Here is a 20,672-nt window from a genome sequence, read left to right on the forward strand (position 1 = left end):
ATGATTGAAATGACACCCACCCTGTGGATGTCAAGAGTTTGCATGCTGTGTCTCAACTGATGGTACAATACAAACACCTCAGATGATTTCAATCATGGTCTAAGCTGCAACATATGAGAATGTGAAAAAAAATGTACGCGTTAATGGTTTAAAAATGACGATAAAGGTTTAAAAATTGTTATAATTTATTTTAATTTTTATGAAATTATAAAATAGTTTGAGACAATCCTGTTCTTAAGCTTTTAAATGATATCAATCTCAACTGTTTATCTTTTCTAGTGATTAAGACATGGATGGTGCCGGAAGAAATGGCAGCAGTTTTACGGGCGCCCAACCAATTGTGCTACTATGTGTTTTTTTTGTTGTGTTATTTGTAACTTATTTTGTACATAATGTTTCTGCCACCGTATCTTACGGCAAAAAAGAGCTTTTGGATATCAGGACAGCAATCACTCACCTTGGATAAGACAAAGATTTTTTCTTCAACAAGCAGGACGCACAGGACATACTCCGAACACCCGACAAGGCCAACATCCCAGTTATTGGAAAAAGGAAGAGACGCAGGTACAGAAGACACAGAGCGGTGTGCCTCGTAAGGATCTGCAGAAGGTGAATGGGAAAGCTGCCGTTACCGTCAACATTACTCGCCAACATGCAATCATTGGACAAAAAATTAGACGAGGTACGATCACGAATATCCTACCAACAGGACATCAAAAACTGTAACATCTTATGTTTCACGGAATCGTGGCTGAATGATGACATGGATATTCAGCTAGCGGGATATACGCTGCACCGGCAAGATAGAACTGTACACTCTGGTAAGACAAGGGGGGGGCGGTCTGTGCATATTTGTAAACAACAGCTGGTGCACGAAATCTAAGGAAGTCTTTAGATTTTGCTTGCCTGAAGTAAAGTATGTTATGATAAACTGCAGACCACATTATTTGCCAAGAGAGTTTTCATCTATACTTTACATGGCTGTTTATTTACCACCACAGACGGATGCTGGCACTAAGACCACACTCAGTCAGCTGTATAAGGAAATAAGCAAACAGGAAACCCAAAGGCGACGCTTCTAGTGGCCAGAGACTTTAATGCAGGGAAACTTAAATCAGTTTTACCTAATTTCTATCAACATGTTAAACGTGCAACCAGAGGGCAAAAATTCTATATCACCTGTACACACACAGAGACGCGTACAAAGCTCTCCCTCGGCCTCCATTTGGTAAATGTGACCACAGTTCTATCCTCCTGATTCCTGCTTACAAGCAAAAATTAAAGCAGGAAACACCAGTGACTCCGGTCTATAAAAAAATGGTCAGATGAAGCAGATGCTAAGCTACAGGACTGTTTTGCTGTCACAGACTGGAACATTTTCTGAGATTCTTCTGATGGCATTGAGGAGTACACCACATCAGTCACTGGCTTTATCAATAAGTGCATTGAGGACGTCTTCCCCACAGTGACTGTACGTACATACCCCAACCAGAAGCCATGGATTACAGGCAACATTTTCACTGAGCTAAAGAGTAGAGCTGCTGCTTTCAAGGTGCTGGACTCTAACCCGGAAGCTTATAAGAAATCCTGTTATGCCCTACGACTGTCACGTCCTGACCTGTAGAGGGTGTAGTTGGGTCAGGACGTGGCAGAAGGGAGTGTGTGTTTTTTATTGTTTCATTGATTTTGGCCGTGTGACTTCCAATCAGGCACAGCTGTAGAGGGTTGTGGTTGATTGGGAGTCACACATAAGTTGCCTACGTTTCCTTTGTGTTTCGTGGGTAATTGTTCTTGTCACAGTGGTTGCACCTGACAGGACTGTGTTGGCTGTCAGTTTCCTTGTTTTTGTGTAGTTGTAAAGTGTTCGTGTGATTAAATATGACGAACCCTAACTCCGCCGCATTTTGGTCCATTTCTGAAGACAGCCGTTACAACGACGAACCATCAAACAGGCAAAGCGTAAATACAGGGCTAAGATTGAATCGTACTACACTGGCTCCGACGCTCGTCTTATGTGGCCATAGGCTTGCAAACTATTACAGACTACAAAGCTGCCCAGTGACACGAGCCTACCAGACGAGCTAAATTACTTCTATGCTCACTTTAAGGCAAGCAACACTAAGGCATGCATGAGAGCATCAGCTGTTCCGGACAACTGTGTGATCACGCTCTCCGTAGCCGACGTGAGTAAGACCTTAAACAGGTCAACATTCACAAGGCTGCGGGGCCAGACGGATTACCAGGATGTGTGCTCTGGGCATGTGCTGACCAACTGGCAGGTGTCTTCACTGACATTTTCAACATGTCCCTGACTGAGTCTGTAATACCAACATGTTTCAAGCAGACCACCATAGTCCCTGTGCCCAAGAACACTAAGGCAACCTGCCTAAATGACTATAGACCCATAGCACTCACGTCCGTAGCCATGAAGTGCTTTGAAAGGCTGGTAATGGCTCACATCAACACCATTATCCCAGAAACCCTAGACCCACTCCAATTTGCATACCGCCCAAACAGATCCACAATCTCTATTGCACTCCACACTGCCCTTTCCCACCTGGACAAAAGGAACACCTATGTGAGAATGCTATTCATTGACTACAGCTCAGCGTTCAACACCATAGTACCCTCAAAGCTCATCACTAAGCTAAGGATCCTGGGACTAAACACCTCCATCTGCAACTGGATCCTGGACTTCCTGACGGGCCGCCCCCAGTTGGTGAGGGTAGGTAGCAACATATCTGCCACACTGATCCTCAACACTGGAGCCCCTCAGGGATGCGTGCTCAGTCCCCTCCTGTACTCCCTGTTCACCCATGACCGCGTGGCCAGGCACGACTCCAACACCATCATTAAGTTTGCAGATGACACAACAGTGGTAGGCCTGATCACCGACAACAGCGAGACAGCCTACAGGGATGGGCAAACATGTATGGAAAGTTTTGTTCAGATCAAAAGGGATGCTGTCAAAAATGGATTTACCCTGTAGCCTATGTTACAAATCCTCTCCAGCCAGAGTGGTCGCCTCCCCTCCCCAGCCTACCCCCTTCAGGTTGGGGGACACAGATCCCCGTCAGGCCCCTGAGTGAATCTCTGTCCTGTGTGGATCTACCCTGCTTTGGCCGTTTATCAGATGGGCCGTGTGCCCGCTGCTAGCCCACGCAAGGTAAACTAAGGGGACAAATGATACATGCGCTTGTCCCTTCTTTCCTGATCATGGCAACAAAGCATCATTGTAACTTGGAGGCAGCAGACACACAGTGGACCTTTATCTGTGGGTTCTGTGCATCCGAGCCTTTGTTCCCCTGGCTTCCTGTGAAGTCATACCTGTTACATAAGGGTCCGCTTCCTGTTTCACTGACCTGATGCGTTTGTGCAGCCATTGTGTTGGCTCTTTAATAACTTACATAGACCGTCCCGAAGACGGAAGAAGGCACAGCACCTGTGTGGTGATGAGGGGAGAAGGCACAGGGACAACTGATCCTGTTACGCACATGCATGCGCACACATCACACGCTTAAAAAATTGTAATTTGGGAGTAAAAATGTTTTACGATTAAAAAGCCTACTTCCCTAACCTAACCCTACCCCTCCTAACCATAATCCTAATCCTAACCCTAACCCTACCTCTAACTCTTAACCTAACCCTACCCTTAACTCTTAACCTAACTCTACCTCTAACTCTTAACCTAACCCTACCTCTAACTCTTAACCTAACCCTACCCTTAACTCTTAACCTAACGCCTAACTCTTAACCTAACCCTACCTCTAACCCCTATTCTAACTCTACCCCTAACTCTTAACCTAACTCTACCCTAACTCTTAACCTAACCCTACCTCTAACTCTTAACCTTACCCCTAACTCTTAACCTAACCCTACCCCTAACTCTTAACCTAACCCTACCCCTAACTCTTAACCTAATTCTACACCTAACCCCTATTCTAACCCTACCCCTAACTCTTAACCTAACCCTACCCCTAACCCCTATTCTAACCCTACCCCTAACTCTTAACCTTACCCCTAACTCTTAACCTAACCCTACCCCTAACTCTTAACCTAACCCTACCCCTAACTCTTAACCTAACCCTACCCCTAACTCTTAACCTAACCCTACCTCTAACCCCTATTCTAACCCTACCCCTAACTCTTAACCTAACTCTACCCCTAACTCTTAACCTAACCCTACCTCTAACTCTTAACCTAACCCTACCCCTAACTCTTAACCCTAACCCTACCCCTAACTCTTAACCTAATTCTACACCTAACCTTAACCCTAACCTTAACCCCAAAACCCTAAACCTAACCCTTAAGTTTAAAATAGCATTGAACAAATTTAGGACATGAAAAAGTCATTTTTTTTCTACCTTGTCAAGACATTCGGGTGAATTGTTGGGTCCTGATAAGGTAGGCAAACAAGTGCAAACACACACACGCACACGCACGCGCACGCACGCGCACGCACACGCACACGCACACACACACACACACACACACACACACACACACACACACACACACACACACACACACACACAGAGACAGCAAAGCCTTTGATAAAATCACCACTGCAAACACATCCTTAGTACTAATCCCCCCAGCAGTACACATCTCAGCCAACAGCAGAGTTCTATCTATCTAGGACAGTCACACCAATGTGGAGCATACACCTCGGAAGTCCTCCCTCTTTTGTGTCCTTTTCACAATGCGATCGCAGCAGCCTGGTAACAGCTCCCCACACAGGTTTGGTAAAAAGAGGAAACACAATAGAGAGCAAGAGATATTAGTAGTGAAGACAATGTGGCTGAGGACCCATAGTGCAACTACCGGCTATCTGAGGACCCAGAGTACAGCTACTGGCTGGCTGAGGAGAGGAGCCACTGAGGGATGCGGGAAATAGCAGCTCATTTCCTCTGACTTGTTGTCCTTCTGGGCCTCCTACAGATGTAGGATCTTAATTTGAGTCAGTTAGCTACAGCAGGAAAATAATTATGCAGCAACAGAAAATGTGAGTTATTATATGGATTATAATTAATGGACATTTTTTTAGGTGTTGATAAAATCAAGTCTGAAATGTCAGTGGAAATTACAAAGTCCAGAAGCCTTTCAAACCTCAAATACAGTACAAGTTTTACATTTCCTGCATTGCAGAAAAGTTATCCTTGCAACAGGGTGATCAAATAAAGACATACATATCTGTATATTATACTGTACTGAACTGTACTGTAATGTACTATACTATACTATACTATACTATACTAGAAAACTACTCTTCCCATACTCCCTCAGGGCTTACAGGAAGCAGCTTCCTGAGTCTATAGCCTTGAAGTCTAGCCTACTGCTACTGTGGTAGAACGGCAGGGCAGCGGTACGAGAAGAAAGATCCCACTGGGTACAGACGTCAGTTCAATGTCTAGTTTTGATTTACATTTGGTTGAGTTGTCAACTAACGTGAATTCAAGGTGAAATCAACAAAACAATTTACCATGTCATTGGATTTAGGTTCAAAGTTGGGTGAATAAAAGACGAAATGCCCTGACGTTGATTACTTTTTGAAAATTCAATCAGTTTTCCAAGTTGATTCAACTTCATCGTATTGATTTTTTTGGTTGAAATGACATGGAAACAACGTTGATTGAACCAGTTTTTGCCCAGTGGGATGAGATAATAATCTAATTAGCATAATTGAGCCAGGTACCTACATGGCTTTATAGGGAAGGTATACAGAAAGGAGAAGATACTGGCTGTCACTAGACTGATGTCATCACTCCCTATGTGCCTGAAAGTCAGAGTAAAAAGTTATTTTTCCATTTTCCCAAACATGGGTTCAGAGTAGCTACCAATTTAATGTAATGGAGCTAACAACACCTGGAAACAACAGAAGAAGAAGTAAGTGAGAGTTGAACTGTAGGAGAGGAGAGGAGAGGAGAGGAGAGGAGAGGAGAGGAGAGGAGAGGAGAGGAGAGGAGAGGAGAGGAGAGGAGAGGAGAGGAGAGGAGAGGAGAGGAGAGGAGAGGGGAAAGGGGGAAGGGAGGGGAGGGAATGTTTTGCAACAGTGTTCTCTGTGAGAGATAAATGTATAAAATGTTATTGCGGTTGTGTTGGCTGAGTTCCAGAGGAAGTGTTGGGCTTTGACAATGCACTCACCAGGAATGCACTGCAGCTGAGTCCAAGTGGGTGTGTCAGCGCTGCGGGGTCGGAAGCCAAGTTTGGTAGGCTCTGGCCCCTCGGCGCCTCAGGGGACTGCTGTGCTGTTATTCACCCAGCACAGAGAGAGCATAGGCCGGAGAGTTGTGTGTGTGTGTATGTCACAGGAATGCTCTTTTACACATGTACTTAGGCATAAGACATTCAAGTTGAAAGATCCATCCACATGAAATATACAACAGCTGATCAGTCTCAAGTTTAAAAGTATCAAATTACACGGTCTGAATACTTATAGTGGTGGTGAGTCGTGGAGCCTCATTAAAATTCCTGTCCCCTACCATCCACCTCAGTTCACTTTTGTTGCCATTCCTTGAGCCATTTAAAAATAAGGAAAAACAATCCAGTTTGCTGAGCTACATTTACATTTTAGCAGACACTCTTATCCAGAGTGACTTACAGGAGCAAATAGGGTTAAGTGCCTTGCTCAAGGGTCCATTGACAGATTTTTCACCTAGTTGGCTCGGGGATTCAAACCAGCTGCCTTTCAGAAACTGACCCAATGCTCCTAAGCGCTAGGCTACCTGCAGCCCCACAGCTATGACTGGTCCACCAGTTTATAGGCTTTGTGTATGAATATGCTACATGTCTTTGCACACAAAAGTTAACTGAAACGGTTTGCCTCCTTGGTATAATGTGCCTTCTGCACAAAGTAGTGCATGGAAGAAAATCGTTGAATAGGAACAAGATTAACCGGTGCCCCCATACATTGACTCTGTACCGGTACCCCCTGTATATACTAGTCTCGCTATTGTTATTTTACTGCTGCTCTTTAATTACTTGTTCCTTTTATTTCTTATTCTTATTTTTTAAACTGCATTGTTGGTTAGGGGCTTGTAAGTAAGCATTTCACTGTAAGGTCTACCTGTTGTATTCGGGGCATGTGACTAATAAAATGTGATAAAAAATGTGATTTGAGATGACATAGTGTCGCTAGTGAAATCTACATACCCCTTGCACAGTCTTCACATTTTGCTGCTTTCAAATTTGATCTCAAAAGGGAATAAATCCTGCTGATCTAAACAACCTACTCCACATTTCCAAAGTCAAAGAAAATGTATAGAAAATAGTCCAAATTAATAAAATAAAATAAATAAAATGTTTTGATTGTGTATGTCTTCACACCCCAGAGTTAACACTTGGTGGAAGCACCTTTGGCAGCCGTTACAGGTGTGAAAGATATTGAATAACATTCCATCAATTTCGCACAATTCTTAGGGCAACATATTTACATTGTTTTTGTCAAAATTGCTCAAGCTCAGTAAATTTGGTTTGGAGTCATTGATGGACAGCAATATTCAAACCTGGTCTTTGCTTTTCAGCGCAATTTAAGTCAGGACTGAGGCTGGACCATTCAGGAACACTCCACGCATATTGGAAAGCCATTCTGGTGTGCCTTTGGTATTAACATTTGTGTAATTGTCCCGGTGAAAAATAAAACTCTATCCCACGGTTAGGTATTCAGAAGACTGTGTCAAGTTTTCCTCAAAATTTTTGTCTTGGCTTTGTTCCTTTCATTTTAATTTTGATCCTGACAGTCCCTGCCGGTGACAAGCATACCCATAACATGAGGCTGCCACCACAGTACTTGACAACACAGAGGACCAACAACATTGCATTCACTCCACATTACTGGTCTGTATGACAGTGAAAATAATTAAGCCTGTATAAAAATAATCCACTCCAAATCCTCCATTTTGTTTGCAAAAAGGCTGTTTAGTAATACAGCAAGATAACACGACAAAGAAATTAACTTTTTGACCTAAATTAAAAACGACAGGCTTGGATCGTATCCAACAAAACACAACACAGAGTGATTCTTTATTTTCAAGTATTGTGGTGGCAGCATCATGTTATTGGTATGCTTGTCACCAGCAGGGACTGGGGAGTTTGTCAGGATCAAAAGAAATATGAATGGAGCAAAGCCCAGATAAAAAGTTAGAGGGAAACCGGCCTCAGTCCTCCGAAAACTTAACCCAAGGAAAGAGTTTTATTTTTCAGCAGGAAAATTACACACATTTTAATGCCAAAGACAAGTCAGAATTGTTTTCCAAGAGGTGTTGAGTGTTCCTGAGTGGTGCAGTCTCAGTTTAAATTGGCTTGAAAAATCAGTGACAAGGTTTTTGACTCCCAACCACATTTACTGTGGTGTATTTAGAATATAAAATGCTCTTTCAAGACATCAGTGCTATACGTTTTACAGCTGTCTGAGCTTTGACCAGTGCAAATCCATTTGGCCTAGGTGTTAGAAGAGTCGAAGCGAGCAGCAGGCCTGAGTAGCCTCAGAAAGCGGAAATGATGCGGGTTGTGGCATTTGCGTCCCTTGCCTTTACAACCATGGAAAACACTTAGAAATGACAAATAGTTACACATCATACATGTTTTAAAAAATATATTTGACTGTTTAATAAAACATAATGCAAGTCCTTTGTACTGCAAAACTGGTTATGCACCATTTAAATTGCTATGGGTAAGAAAATTGGCTTGACCCAGTAGTGATGTAGTTGTCCCAGAGTTCTAGTGACATATTTTGGGGATTTAGATGTATATGTCTATTATTTTGAACGCTAAACGGTGAACAAAATTATTGAATATATTGTATAGATCAATAAAAACAAAGAAGGCTATTACAATTGGGTTTTTTTCTTATAGTATAGCTCTAATGTGTGTCCCCTTAGTTTTATGTCATTCAAAATTTCACCTTTATTTAACTAGGCAAGTCAGTTAACAACAAATTCTTATTTTCAATGACGGCCTAGGAACAGTGGGTTTACTGCCTTGTTTCAGGGGCAGAACAACACATTTTTACCTTGTCAGCTCGGGGATTCGATCTTGCAAACTTTCGGTTACAAGTCCAACGCTCTAACCACTAGGCTACCTGCCGCCCATTATAAAGATATACTTACTGTACAAGGTCCTTGAGCATTCTCTTCAGGGGAAAACTGTTATCGGGGGAGGGGTCTGTATTAATGAAAATGATTAGCTAATCACACCTTTTTAGTATGTCATAAATTTGAGGATTCCATTGATCATGTGGTGAGTCTGAATCCAAAGTGTCACTTAGTTTTAGTCAATTTAAATGAAGGGAAATTACGTTGTGAGCAAAATGATTAATTATATCACTTTCATGGATTGACGATCTTGGATCTGAGCATTTGTGGTCTCCATTTCAGAAAATCCCAATTTACAGTACCAAAAATGTCTCATTGGTGTTACCATCATTGGTGTTACTACTCCTACTGGTCGCACAATGTTATTATAATGGTAAAAAAAAGTAATTAAGCTACCATATTAGTCGATTTAGAATGGAAAGATGTACCCAAATACAGTATATTTAAAAAAACAAAAATTATCACAGAATGGCATGCCCAAATGCCACCGTAATTCCAGAACGACCCAGGCAAGACAGTAGCTCTTTGTTTAAAGTTGCTGCTTGGTCAGATGCCATGGAGTTTGGAGAACGAAGGAGTCTGGCTGGTGTACTCTGAAACTTTTGGCAAACTCTCAAATCCATCTCCCTTTATCTCCCCTGCTCTCACCCCACCTCCCTATCTCCCCTGCTCTCACCCCACCTCCCTTTCTCCCCTGCTCTCACCCCACCTCCCTTTCTCTCTATCTCCCCTGCATTCACCCCACCTCCCTTTCTCTCTAACGCCCCCGCTCTCACCCCACCTCCCTTTCTCTCTAATGCCCCGGCTCTCACCCCACCTCCCTTTTTCTCTATTTCCCTACTCTCACCCCACCTCCCTTTTCTCTAACTTAAAGTGTTGAAGTGTGTGTTTCTCTTGCGTTGAAGTCTTCCTGTCACACTTGGTTCGCTGGGCCCTGAAATACCAGTGCAGGATGGCTTTCGCAATCTCCAGGTCTAAATGTCAGGGTTACATTTCCAAACAGCGTGTACTTGCCATTTCCGCCCATCTGAGCGTGCATTCCTGCAGACCTGCACATGTCCCGTAGGAAAACCCAGAATGATCTCTCTTCCCTGACCTCACAAATCGTTGAGGCACTTTTGTTTGACTCTCTCTCTCCAGTCCATGTCATTTGTATGCACAACTAGTAGAGAGGGGAAGAGGGAGGGGGAGGGAGAGGGGGATGAGTACTGCACCAGATGTGGAAAGGACTTTTGCAATATGTTATCCAAACTGCAAGGGGACGTTTACTTCAACCAAATCAACATGGATGAGTTTACTTGGGAAATGTGCAGACAGGTCTGTTCCAGTCACAGCATGGACTGACTGGCTGGACAAAATGGCTGCTGAACATGAGAAACACCAAGCAAAGAAAAAAGCAACAAAAAAAATAGAAGGATCAACGGATGTTATGTCGCCGAAGTTGGACAGAGTGATAGGCATCTGTTTGATGGTCCAACTGTGTGTCTGCTGTGGCTGTGACTTCCAGAATGGCGTGGCCTTACTTTGGCATGCACAGAACAATGTCCTCTATAGCTGGAGGGCTGGTGACACACTTCTGTTGAAAGAAGGGCTTTGCTTTCACCAGCAGGCACTACAGCATAATAGTAAGAACATTTAAATGATAGACTTGTAACACTATAAACAAGATTACGGATAATTACCAGGATAATCATATTATTGTTGATGATAATATATTAGCTAGATAATAATACTAAGCAATAAGGCTTAGGGGAGGGGTGTGGTATATGGCCAATATACCACGGCTAAGTAGAAACAAAACCAGTATATTGGCCATATACCACAAACCCCTGAGGTGCCTTGTTGCTATTATAAACTGGTTACCAACGTAATTAGAAGATTAAAAAATGTTTTTGGGGGGGGTCATAACAGTGATATATACCACGGCTTTCAGCCAATCAGCATCCAGGAGCCAAAGTACCCAGTTTATAATAGAGTATATAGTATGAGAATGATATTACCAGAGTAAGGATAAACCTGAATAAAAGCTATAGGAACGGATACTGTACGCAATGTAGTCAGAGCCATAAGTGTTTTTTTCTTCTTCTTCGTTTCGTCATGTCACTTTTACAGATATTTTCACAGCTTTGATCATAATGGGATTTAGGAAGTGCTGTACATGGGAGCTATCGGCAACAAAGCACAGCCATTCCAACCTGCAGAGTGAGAATATGCTGTGTGACGGAGTGTGACGACCTTACTCTCAACATTGTGCATTGACTGACACTTCCTAAGAACTCAGCCATGAAACAGTGTGGTTAGCTAAGATAATACGACACCTACCAGCGACAGCATTACCTTTTCCCATATCCTATGTCTGTGTGAGGGGTGGTTTCTTCACTTGCTGCCATTTAAAATTCCTGAGCTGATGTGTAGTTTTGGGCCTGGCGGAGCGGAGGGGGGGAGGATGACAGCAGTGGTGTGGAATACACACATGGTGGTGGTGGTGTGGGAGGGAGCGCAGTGCAGGGTGGGGAGATGACAGACAGGCAGGTTTGTCTCAGATCTCACCTGCTCTAACAGACAGGCCCCAGTGCCACAGGCTGCAGCGGAAGCCCCAGCTCAGCCAGGAGGGGAAGTCAACTCAGCTTCTCACTCATCTCCCCCAGGTGCTTACAGGTAACACTCAGGAAACAGGGCCCTGCCTTGCCTGGAGGGGAAACGACACAGGTGGGCCTGGGGGGGGGGGGGGGGGGGTACGGCACAGGTTGACCACGTAGGTACGTGGTGCTCTTGTTGAGAGAAAAGGAATGTTTCACATCTATATAAGACCACCCCTTAATCATGTAGTCAGTCAGTGTTCACACACAATTTACAAGGACAACAACCTCTCATGTTGCCTTTTTTTTCCAAATAGAGGAAAACATTTTCTCAGCATGGTCTTTCTTACTTACAGTAACTCACTGCCAAAACTAATCCTTGACTTTAATTGGTTGAGGATATTATTCATTGCATTTGACCAGGGCATGTTTCTGTCTAAGTGGAGGGAGGAAATATCTGAATTTTTTATTTATTTAACTAGGCAAGTCAGTTAAGAACAAATTTTTATTTACAATGACAACCTACCCCCGGCCAAACCCTAACTTGGACAATTGTGCGCTGCCCTATGGGACTCCCAATCACAGCCAGTTGTGATACAGCCTGGAATTGAACCAGGGTCTGTAGTGACGCATCTAGCATTGAAATACAGTGCCTTAGACCAATGCACCACTCAGGAGCCCCAGTGTTACTTACTGTAATATTTTCTGTCAGTAAATGTAGGGTCAAGTTGCTTCTTCTGGCCTGAATTGGAGTGTGGCTTACCACTGTTCTGTAGGAGAATAATACCATTTAAACTAAAAGGAAGGGAATTCAGGAAGCATTCAAATGAAACAGTGAAAACCACTAAATGTCCTGATTTAACATGATTAACAGTTTTAATTTGGTCCTCTGCGAATGAACGGGAAACAGGCTATTTCTGGCCCGCTTTTTCTTTTTTTTACTTTCAACCATAGCTCTCCCGCCCCAGATCAACAAAATGACAAACTAAGTCTTGTAACTATGGGAACAGAACTCTCATTGGTAGCTTTAACACTTAACGATGTTCCTACAAGCTGAAAGGACATGGCAGAAAGACAGAGAATGTACTGATATGTTTCCTGTCTGTCTAAGAGTTTGGTTCGTGTATGATTCAAGTAGATGACCGTCAGTAAAAAAAGACACCACAACATGTGTATATTTAACAATATATATTTCCAATGTCAATGTACATTCCATTTCGACATGAGCTTTCTTCACAAACAAAGGTTGGCATCTAAATAAATACTATATAAAATAGAACTTCAAAATAAATATATCTATAAAGGGAAACTTTTATATGTGAGATTTTTTCTTATAGTTAAACGAAACAAAAGCACAGAGCTAATTTTTCCGCAACATTGACATTGCAAAGGCAAAGACATTGAATAGCAGGAGCCAGCAGTTTGGAAGGTTATTTTGATTGAGTTGAAGATAATTCTAGTGGCCACAAGTGTACCACAAAATGGAGTTTAAGTCACAGCATTCTAACAAAATAAAAGGCTTCATTATTGAGTTGTCATGGTTGGTGATTATTCAATACCTTAACAGGCCACCAAACACATAACGCTAATGTAGTTTGGGGCTAAGGATTTTACCCAAGCCACAGTGTGAGAGAGAGACTGAGAAAAAAAAGGCAGAGAAACAAAAGAGATCCACTATTAAACAAGATGGAATGGAACGTAGCTTTAGAGTTCTCTTTTCCTCATGGTGGTTTTGACAAGTTTATGGACAGCAGCTGTATTTGTTAGTCAAGGCCAGGGCATTTGTCAATCAAGGCCAGGGTATTTGTCAATCAAGGCCAGGGTATTTGTCGGAAAACTTGGGGAGGAAAAAGAAGTTGCGACACTGTGTAAGTACAAACAGGGGGAAATGGGTTGATCCGGATAGGCCAAAATTGTATTCCTTCAGTGGATTCAATGATTCCACAGTTGCAGGGGCACTGAAGAACTGGGAATTAGCTTCATCTCTATCCTGCTAACGAGGCATGAATAGCATAAACAGAGGTATTTTTACTGCAGGGCACACTTTTCTAAATCAAGTGCTTATGATAGTAAGACCTGTCTTCCCCCCTCCCTCTTCCCCTCAACCTCAAATCTTTACCCTCAAAATATATTTCTATATATCTATCTATATTTTGTATTGTAGTTATAATGTACCATGCAGTTTTTCAAGGACATTTAAAACTATTTACAACATCATATCACCTGCATAGGTCTATTTCTATAACATAGGTCTATTTCTATAACATATTGTCACCACATTAACAAATATTCCCTGGCTATGCCAGTCAGAACATCATTCCCCGTTTTGGCACCTTCCCTTGGATTTAATTGCAAACATTTGAAAATAATATTGCCTTATACATTCAAGACTAAGAACAGTGTTTTTTTTCCTGTATGTTTTCTGCTTTGTGCAACAAGACAAGTACAAAAATGTAAAAGAGACAGGCCCTAATGTTAGTGGGGGACCTTAGAACCAACGTGACAGAAATTAGTAGATTTTGGAACGACGGTATCCCTTTATGCCAAACTGAAGCGTACTTCAGTTTGGCATATAAAAAGGACACCGCACCTTTAAGAGCAATTGGCCTCTGACAATTTGGCGAGTGCATAACAAATATGATCCCTAAGACAGCTAAACAAGCTATACTAAACTCCTTTGGCAAAGTCATTGGTACTCCAGGCAAGCCACAAAATAGATTGAGAAAATAAAGATAAATAATATTTCTAACAGACGACAAACTCAACACTGCAGCAAAAATTATGAGAATTTCTTCATTCCATTCTTTTACTTTTAGATTTGTGTGTATTGTTGTGTATTGTTAGATATTACTGCACTGTTGGAGCTAGGAACACAAGCATTTTGCTAAACCCGCAATAACATCTGCTAGATATGTGTATGCGACCAATAAATTTGATTTGATACAATGTGGACTCAAAGTAGTTCACAGAGTAATGTAAAATACATTAAGCATTGATACTTAATACTGTGCTTCAGTACATCATAAGGGGTTTGCTTCATCTAAAAAGGTTGTTCAAGTGGCAGGTTTGATTTAACTAAGGCTGGCTAGATATGCTACAGCTTCACTTTACCTCTTCCTGAAAACGCTACACTCCAGAAAAATTCCAAAAAGGTTTTTCAGCTATCCCCATAAGATAACTATTTTTGGTTCCAGGGAGAACCCTTTTGGTTCCACGTAAAACCCTTTGGTTCCATGTAGAACCCACTGTGGAAAGGGTCCTACATGGAACCAAAAATGTTTCTACCTTGAACCAAAAAGGGTTCTTCAAAGGGTTCTCCTTTGGGGACAGCCGAAAAAACCTTTTAGGTTCTGGATAGCACCTTTTTTTCTAAGAGTGTATTTTCCCTCCATTTCCTCTCTTAACTTACTCTTCCTAAATAATTCACAATTGCCCTTTTTAAACTGTTCTTTGCCTCTTGTGCAAAGTGAAGTCAACTAGGCTAATGGCAGTTTTTACGCGCTAGACCAAAATTCTACTGATGAGGAACAATCCCTGAGGAGGTTTTTCTACAACACATCCACGTCGAGCACTGGGGTTAACCACTACGTCACATCATGCAGGGCATGACGTGCAATTATTCTGAAGTGATTGGTAAAAGCTAGGTTAAAAAATCCCCTCAAGGAAATGGAAAGTGATCAAGTCAGGCAATCCTAAACACTATTTTTCTCTCAGTTGTGGTATGACCTTACATATCAGATGGGCAAAGCCACACGACTTTACCTCTCACTTTTCCACCTTGACATAACGAGCTCAACATCAAGCTAGCACAAGAAGGCTTGTATGGGACTGAAACTTTTCATATATGGGGGAGAGTGGGTGGCTGTTTCAGTTGAAGTATCCTTTACTACCCAAAAGGAAATCAACAGTTTGCATAAACAGAGGGAAACTGCTTTGGAGCAGGCTTCTTTTTTCTTTTTTTTTTTTTTAGGAGAACAACAACTGGCGTCCAATGTGTCATAGAGTAGCTAGCTATGATGAAGCTGGAAATGCAGAGCAGTATAGAGGGATAATGAATTGTGCCTTCAGCCATTTTAGAAACAAAATCTGCCAGTCTGTTATACTTATAAAGATGGGTTCTGAGGCAAGCAGTTGTCTAGGACAACCAATTGAGCAGACAGACTTATTCTGACTTGTGTGGAATAACATCACTCGAACCAAGAAGGACAAGTGTAAACCCTTTTGTAAGTACCATGGTTTTTTGGAAGTCATCCAGCGGGTAGGGGTTGGGGGGATTGTCCTATCCAGAGGGTATTGATAAGGCAACAGCCAATGACTATCATGAGGCCTGTTTCTCCTGGCCTGCAGCCTTGGCCTCCATGCTCTTACAGGCCTGCTGGGAGTTCTTGCAGCGGCAGCCCGGGCGGCTGGTTTTGTCGTAGCACTTCTGCGACAGTTTGACACAGCCCATGGTGGGCAGGTAGCACACCAGACAGGGCAGCACCAGGGACATGGCTGCCATGAAGGACCAGCGCGCACAGCAGTTAGACTGGTGGCAGGAGCATGGGCGGTCGGCGCAGGAGCCCTCATCATCCTCGTCCTCTGTGCAGTGGTAGAAAATGGCCTTGACCAGGCACATGCAGGTGGCTGAGTCCACCAGGCTCTGCACTGAGCACAGGCACTCCTGGTTACACACCCAGCACGAGGGCAGGGTCCGGGGCAGGGTGCACTCCGTGCACCGGCACTTCCCACAAATCTCACACAGCAGCATGTGCTTCTTGTCAACCGTTGCGGCCCCCTGGGCAGCAGTCTTTAGATCCAGGGGCTTTGAGGTGAGCGCCTTGGGCTCGCAGCAGGGGGTCCTGGTGGTGACTACGGTGGAGCTGTGGTCCACCACGGGGGTGGGGGCTGCGTGGTCCAGCAGCCTCTGGTCTGACGAGGTGCTGCTGCTGCTGCTGATGGAGCTGGGCCGCCCGCTGAAGGTTATCCAGGGGTGTGTGGTGGCATTGTGAGGGTTACAGCGCGCCAGTTGGGGGAGGTGGGGAGCCCCTAGCAGTGCCTCGTGGGGCCCCCTGTTGACAGCCTTCTGGTTGAGGGGTTGCTGGGAGACCACAGCGGGACTGTCAATATAGTCGTTTTCCACATGAGAGGACTTCATCTGGTCGATTGGGAAGATGGTGAGCGGGTGCTGTAGCCTTCCATAGGGAACCCTACTGTCCAGCAACGGCTGGGATATAATGGAAGAAGACACTCCGGGGATGTGGTGGGGAACCCTCGACTCCATCTGTGCGGTTTTGTCCCTCATACAGCAAACAGAGAGCTCAACATCCAGCAGTCCTGCAGAAACATAGAGACAACAGTCAGCCTCCTGGAATGGCTACCCTACTTAGGATCTTAATTTGAGCCAGTTTGCTACAGCAGGAAAATAATCCTGCAGCAACAGGAAATGTGAATTATTATGTTATAATTAATGGACATTTTTGTAGGTGCTGATAGATGTTTTGTTAGGGCAAATCAAGTGGAAATTACAAACTTTAGATGTATTTTTACATGTTTGCATTTCCTGCTTTGCAGGGAAATTCTCAGCAACAAAAAAGTGATCAAATGATGAACCTACATCTGTACACAAATCCATCTAACACAAGACTCTTAGTCAGTGGTTGTACAAGACGTGAGTCAGCATAGAGTATATATTCTCAACAATGACTCATAGCAACCGATTGTAATGATGACAGTTACATTCAGAGAATGTCCTGTATCAGTTTATAATGAATATTAACAAGCATATCATTTAAATATATTATATTTAAGCACATTATTTAAATATATATATATATATATATATATATATATATATATATATATAAACATTCTAATAATACCTGGTATTCAAATGCAATAAAATCCACATTATGTTGCGCATTAATATGTAATTTACCCAATTCATGTTTCACACTTTCTCAAGAGACAAAATACCACAACGTCAACATTAATTGCAAGACTTGAATGCAATAACAAATAAAGCCTATGCCAAATTATATTCAGAAGAAGAGGGGCCCAAAGACCAGAATGAGATTATAACACATGACTTCAAGTGCTATAAACACATTCACCAAAGGACCCTTGATGAAATAGATATTGCTTTTTTATGTTTGGTGACTAGAAAAAATGTAATGAATCGCATTGTTGATTTTATTGCATTTGGTCGGTGTTCATTTCTCCTTAAAGGTTGTAGGACACGGTTCCCCAATAGGCGGCACGCGGGCCAAATTCAGCTCGCTGGTGATTTTATTTGGCGCCCCAAGTTTTCTGAGCAAAATATATGTAATTTTTTTTTTGATGGACATAAAATACTGTAAAATCACCAGGACATTTCCTCAAAGTGATTTTAATTTAGAAAATCTGTTCCCAAGTATTCCCGACATGTAAATAGAGAGACATATGTGATCGTATCCTAATGTAATCAATGTTTGAAAGCATTCTGTTTTTGTCAAATGCTATATCTGTTTGGGATTCTGCGGTCAATTTGCAGTGTAAAAATGATTCATAACTATGATGCTGTGAGTAGAAACCTTTGGGTGGGCCTAACTAACAAGTATTCTCCATAGTGACAAATAACATGTTCCTCTTTACCCATCTGATCTTCACAAGAGTCGGACACTAGTTTTTGGACATTACTCTGCATGCGCCAAAAGAGACATAGTTGCATGAATACGAGCTAGCATGCCCCATCATCACTCTTAAAAAGGAAGAAACACCGAATTAGTAGGTAGACTATAATGGCACCTATGTAAGCAGGTTGACGTTTATTGGGATGAATCCTGTCCTGGAGGCAAAGCTGAGCGGTTTGGGCAAGGTGCGAAGTCCAAATTGGCTATTTCGTTTTAAAAAATCATAAAAACAAAAGTGAGCTTGTTGGTCTTAATGTAAGACTAATCATAAAGTGAGCAGTGTGGTTAAGGTTAGGTTTAAAATTATGACTTCGTCGCTGTGCCAGCTAGTGACCACGCTGCAGAGCTGCTTCCAGGACAAGATTCGTCCCAATAAATGCCAACAAGCCCTATTTAATGACCCAATAGTCATACAGGGCACAACAGTTACTACTTAGTAGTTACTTTATAGTAGACACTATAATGTAGTGTGGTAGACTACAGGCCTACCACTGTAGCTGGCAGACATGATAAAGTATATAGGAATTCATGACATTTTTAGTTAAATATTGATACGATTGTCAGGTAATTTGCCACAGCAATAATCACGGAACCTGAATATAGTTGTGAGCAAAATGCTGCGTCTCTCAGATCTGCAAATCCTCCTGATCATCCGGACCAGTGAATCCAGAGACCGTAGGTAGGTGGGCTACAGAGTCTCCCTCCTCCCTCCCCTTAGCGTCGGTGAATTAAGTGAGTATAACCGGAGGCGACACGTCAATACAAATAGAAAATAAACGTAAAATCTGACTAAATATTTATCGAGACATGATGATAACATTTCATTCGACAAGTGATTCACAATAGCCAAATCTCCAGAACATATAGGCTATGGCGTCTTAAAATTATATTTTTTTTACGCGCAAGCGGCTATAGTGTGGTCTATTGGTTTATGAAAGGAGGGTGGCAGTTTAGACCAAAACGCTGGTTATTTTTATTGGACAAACGGTTTATTTTAAAACGGGTAGTTATTTAAAGGAACAGATGACAAAACCACCTGACATATGCACATGATGTGCCAGCTCGAACGCTGCAGAGAAGCGTCACGCAACCAGCCTCGATAATGCGAATGATCAGCAGCAAGAGGCAAAGACACAACGTCCGTAACTAATAGCCTACGTTAGGCTGATGTTTTTAACCACCACATAGATGTGTATAAACGGCTTATAACGCTTTTAAAAATGAACGAGGTAAAACAAAAGTCAGCATTTAGGCTCTCTTATTTCATCTGCTCTCATTATTACTCCTCTCTTGTCCACAACCTTGCTCCAGTAGCTTCCATGGTTAAATATTGACACAAAGTACAAATAGGGGAACAGCTTGTTGCAAGAGAGAAAAATAAATGTTCAGCGCACCCAAGCAAGCCACAAAACTGATGTACACACCAGTATTCGAAATTGTTTAACCAAAAATGTGATAGGCTACTATGGTTTATGTAGCCCATGTCAAAAACGTCATTATAAATCCGATAGAATAACTTACTTTTCCAGACTAGCAGCGCATGTCTCTGTTGAGCTCGAAGACTGCATGTATATTCCAAAGATATTTCTCCCAAGTAAAGAAAAAACACTAAGTCCAAAAATGATTGAACACTATCCACTCGATGCTTACTGCAGTGAGGACACGGTCTTTTTGATACGATGTTGCAACTACATGGGGAAATTGGTTTTTATGAATGGGAGGGTAGAGAACGTACTGCGCAGATGCCTTGACATGGTTTTTTTTGTGAATGGGAGGGCACAACGTCTCAGAGCTCAAATGCGGGGGTTACGTTTTTATGAATGGGAGGACTCCGAATTTCATTGCGCAAGCGTGATACCAAGATTTCATGAATGGAAGAATTGGGAGTTTTTTTGTCACAAGGGCGATGTCAGAGAGGATTACATGAATGAGCCGGCTATGGGCGTCACACCAGGCTGCTTATTTATTCATTGATTCACTCATTCATGATTCCGACCTGAAAATGAATGCTAATTTCCGAATATGGAACCTCATGTTAGGGGCATCTTGACCATTTTGAATTGTGCAATGGGAAATAATAACATTAAGAAAATAAATATTTGATGTAGGTCTATGCCTCGTCGTTATATGGTAAACTGTTGTTGTGTAAAGAAGGTAAAGGTAAAGGAAAGAACCATTAGCTTATGGAGAGCCGCCTGGCCTAAAATGTAAGTAAAATGCTATGTAGAATCAAAGCTTTGCTCCAAACTGAAAACATGTAGGCTAAATGACTGTTTGCTCAACCTAGATCGTGGCATATCGGCTACTAATAGGGTATTATATTATTACTCACTTGTAGGCCTATATTGTGA

General features: G+C 42.4%; 1 protein-coding gene across 1 annotated transcript; it reads right to left on the reverse strand.

Annotated features, from left to right (window-relative positions):
- Positions 1-12,844: 12,844 nt before the first annotated feature.
- On the reverse strand, positions 12,845-20,012 carry LOC106603857 (protein sprouty homolog 4). Its single transcript, XM_014198055.3, has 2 exons — positions 19,843-20,012; positions 12,845-16,987 (listed from the first exon to the last, which is right to left on the reverse strand). The coding sequence occupies exon 2, from the start codon at positions 16,953-16,955 to the stop codon at positions 15,990-15,992; it is 966 nt and encodes a 321-aa protein (XP_014053530.1). The 5' UTR covers positions 16,956-16,987; positions 19,843-20,012; the 3' UTR covers positions 12,845-15,989.
- Between the last annotated feature and the right edge of the window lie 660 nt (positions 20,013-20,672).

The sequence above is a fragment of the Salmo salar genome, chromosome 04 (assembly GCF_965601325.2).
Source record: "Salmo salar chromosome 04, fSalSal1, whole genome shotgun sequence".
Classification (NCBI taxonomy): domain Eukaryota; kingdom Metazoa; phylum Chordata; class Actinopteri; order Salmoniformes; family Salmonidae; genus Salmo; species Salmo salar.

Bases quoted from the DNA above. Each gene is read 5' to 3' on its own strand.
- LOC106603857 (XM_014198055.3), bottom strand. From the start codon at position 16,955: ATGAGGGACAAAACCGCACAGATGGAGTCGAGGGTTCCCCACCACATC.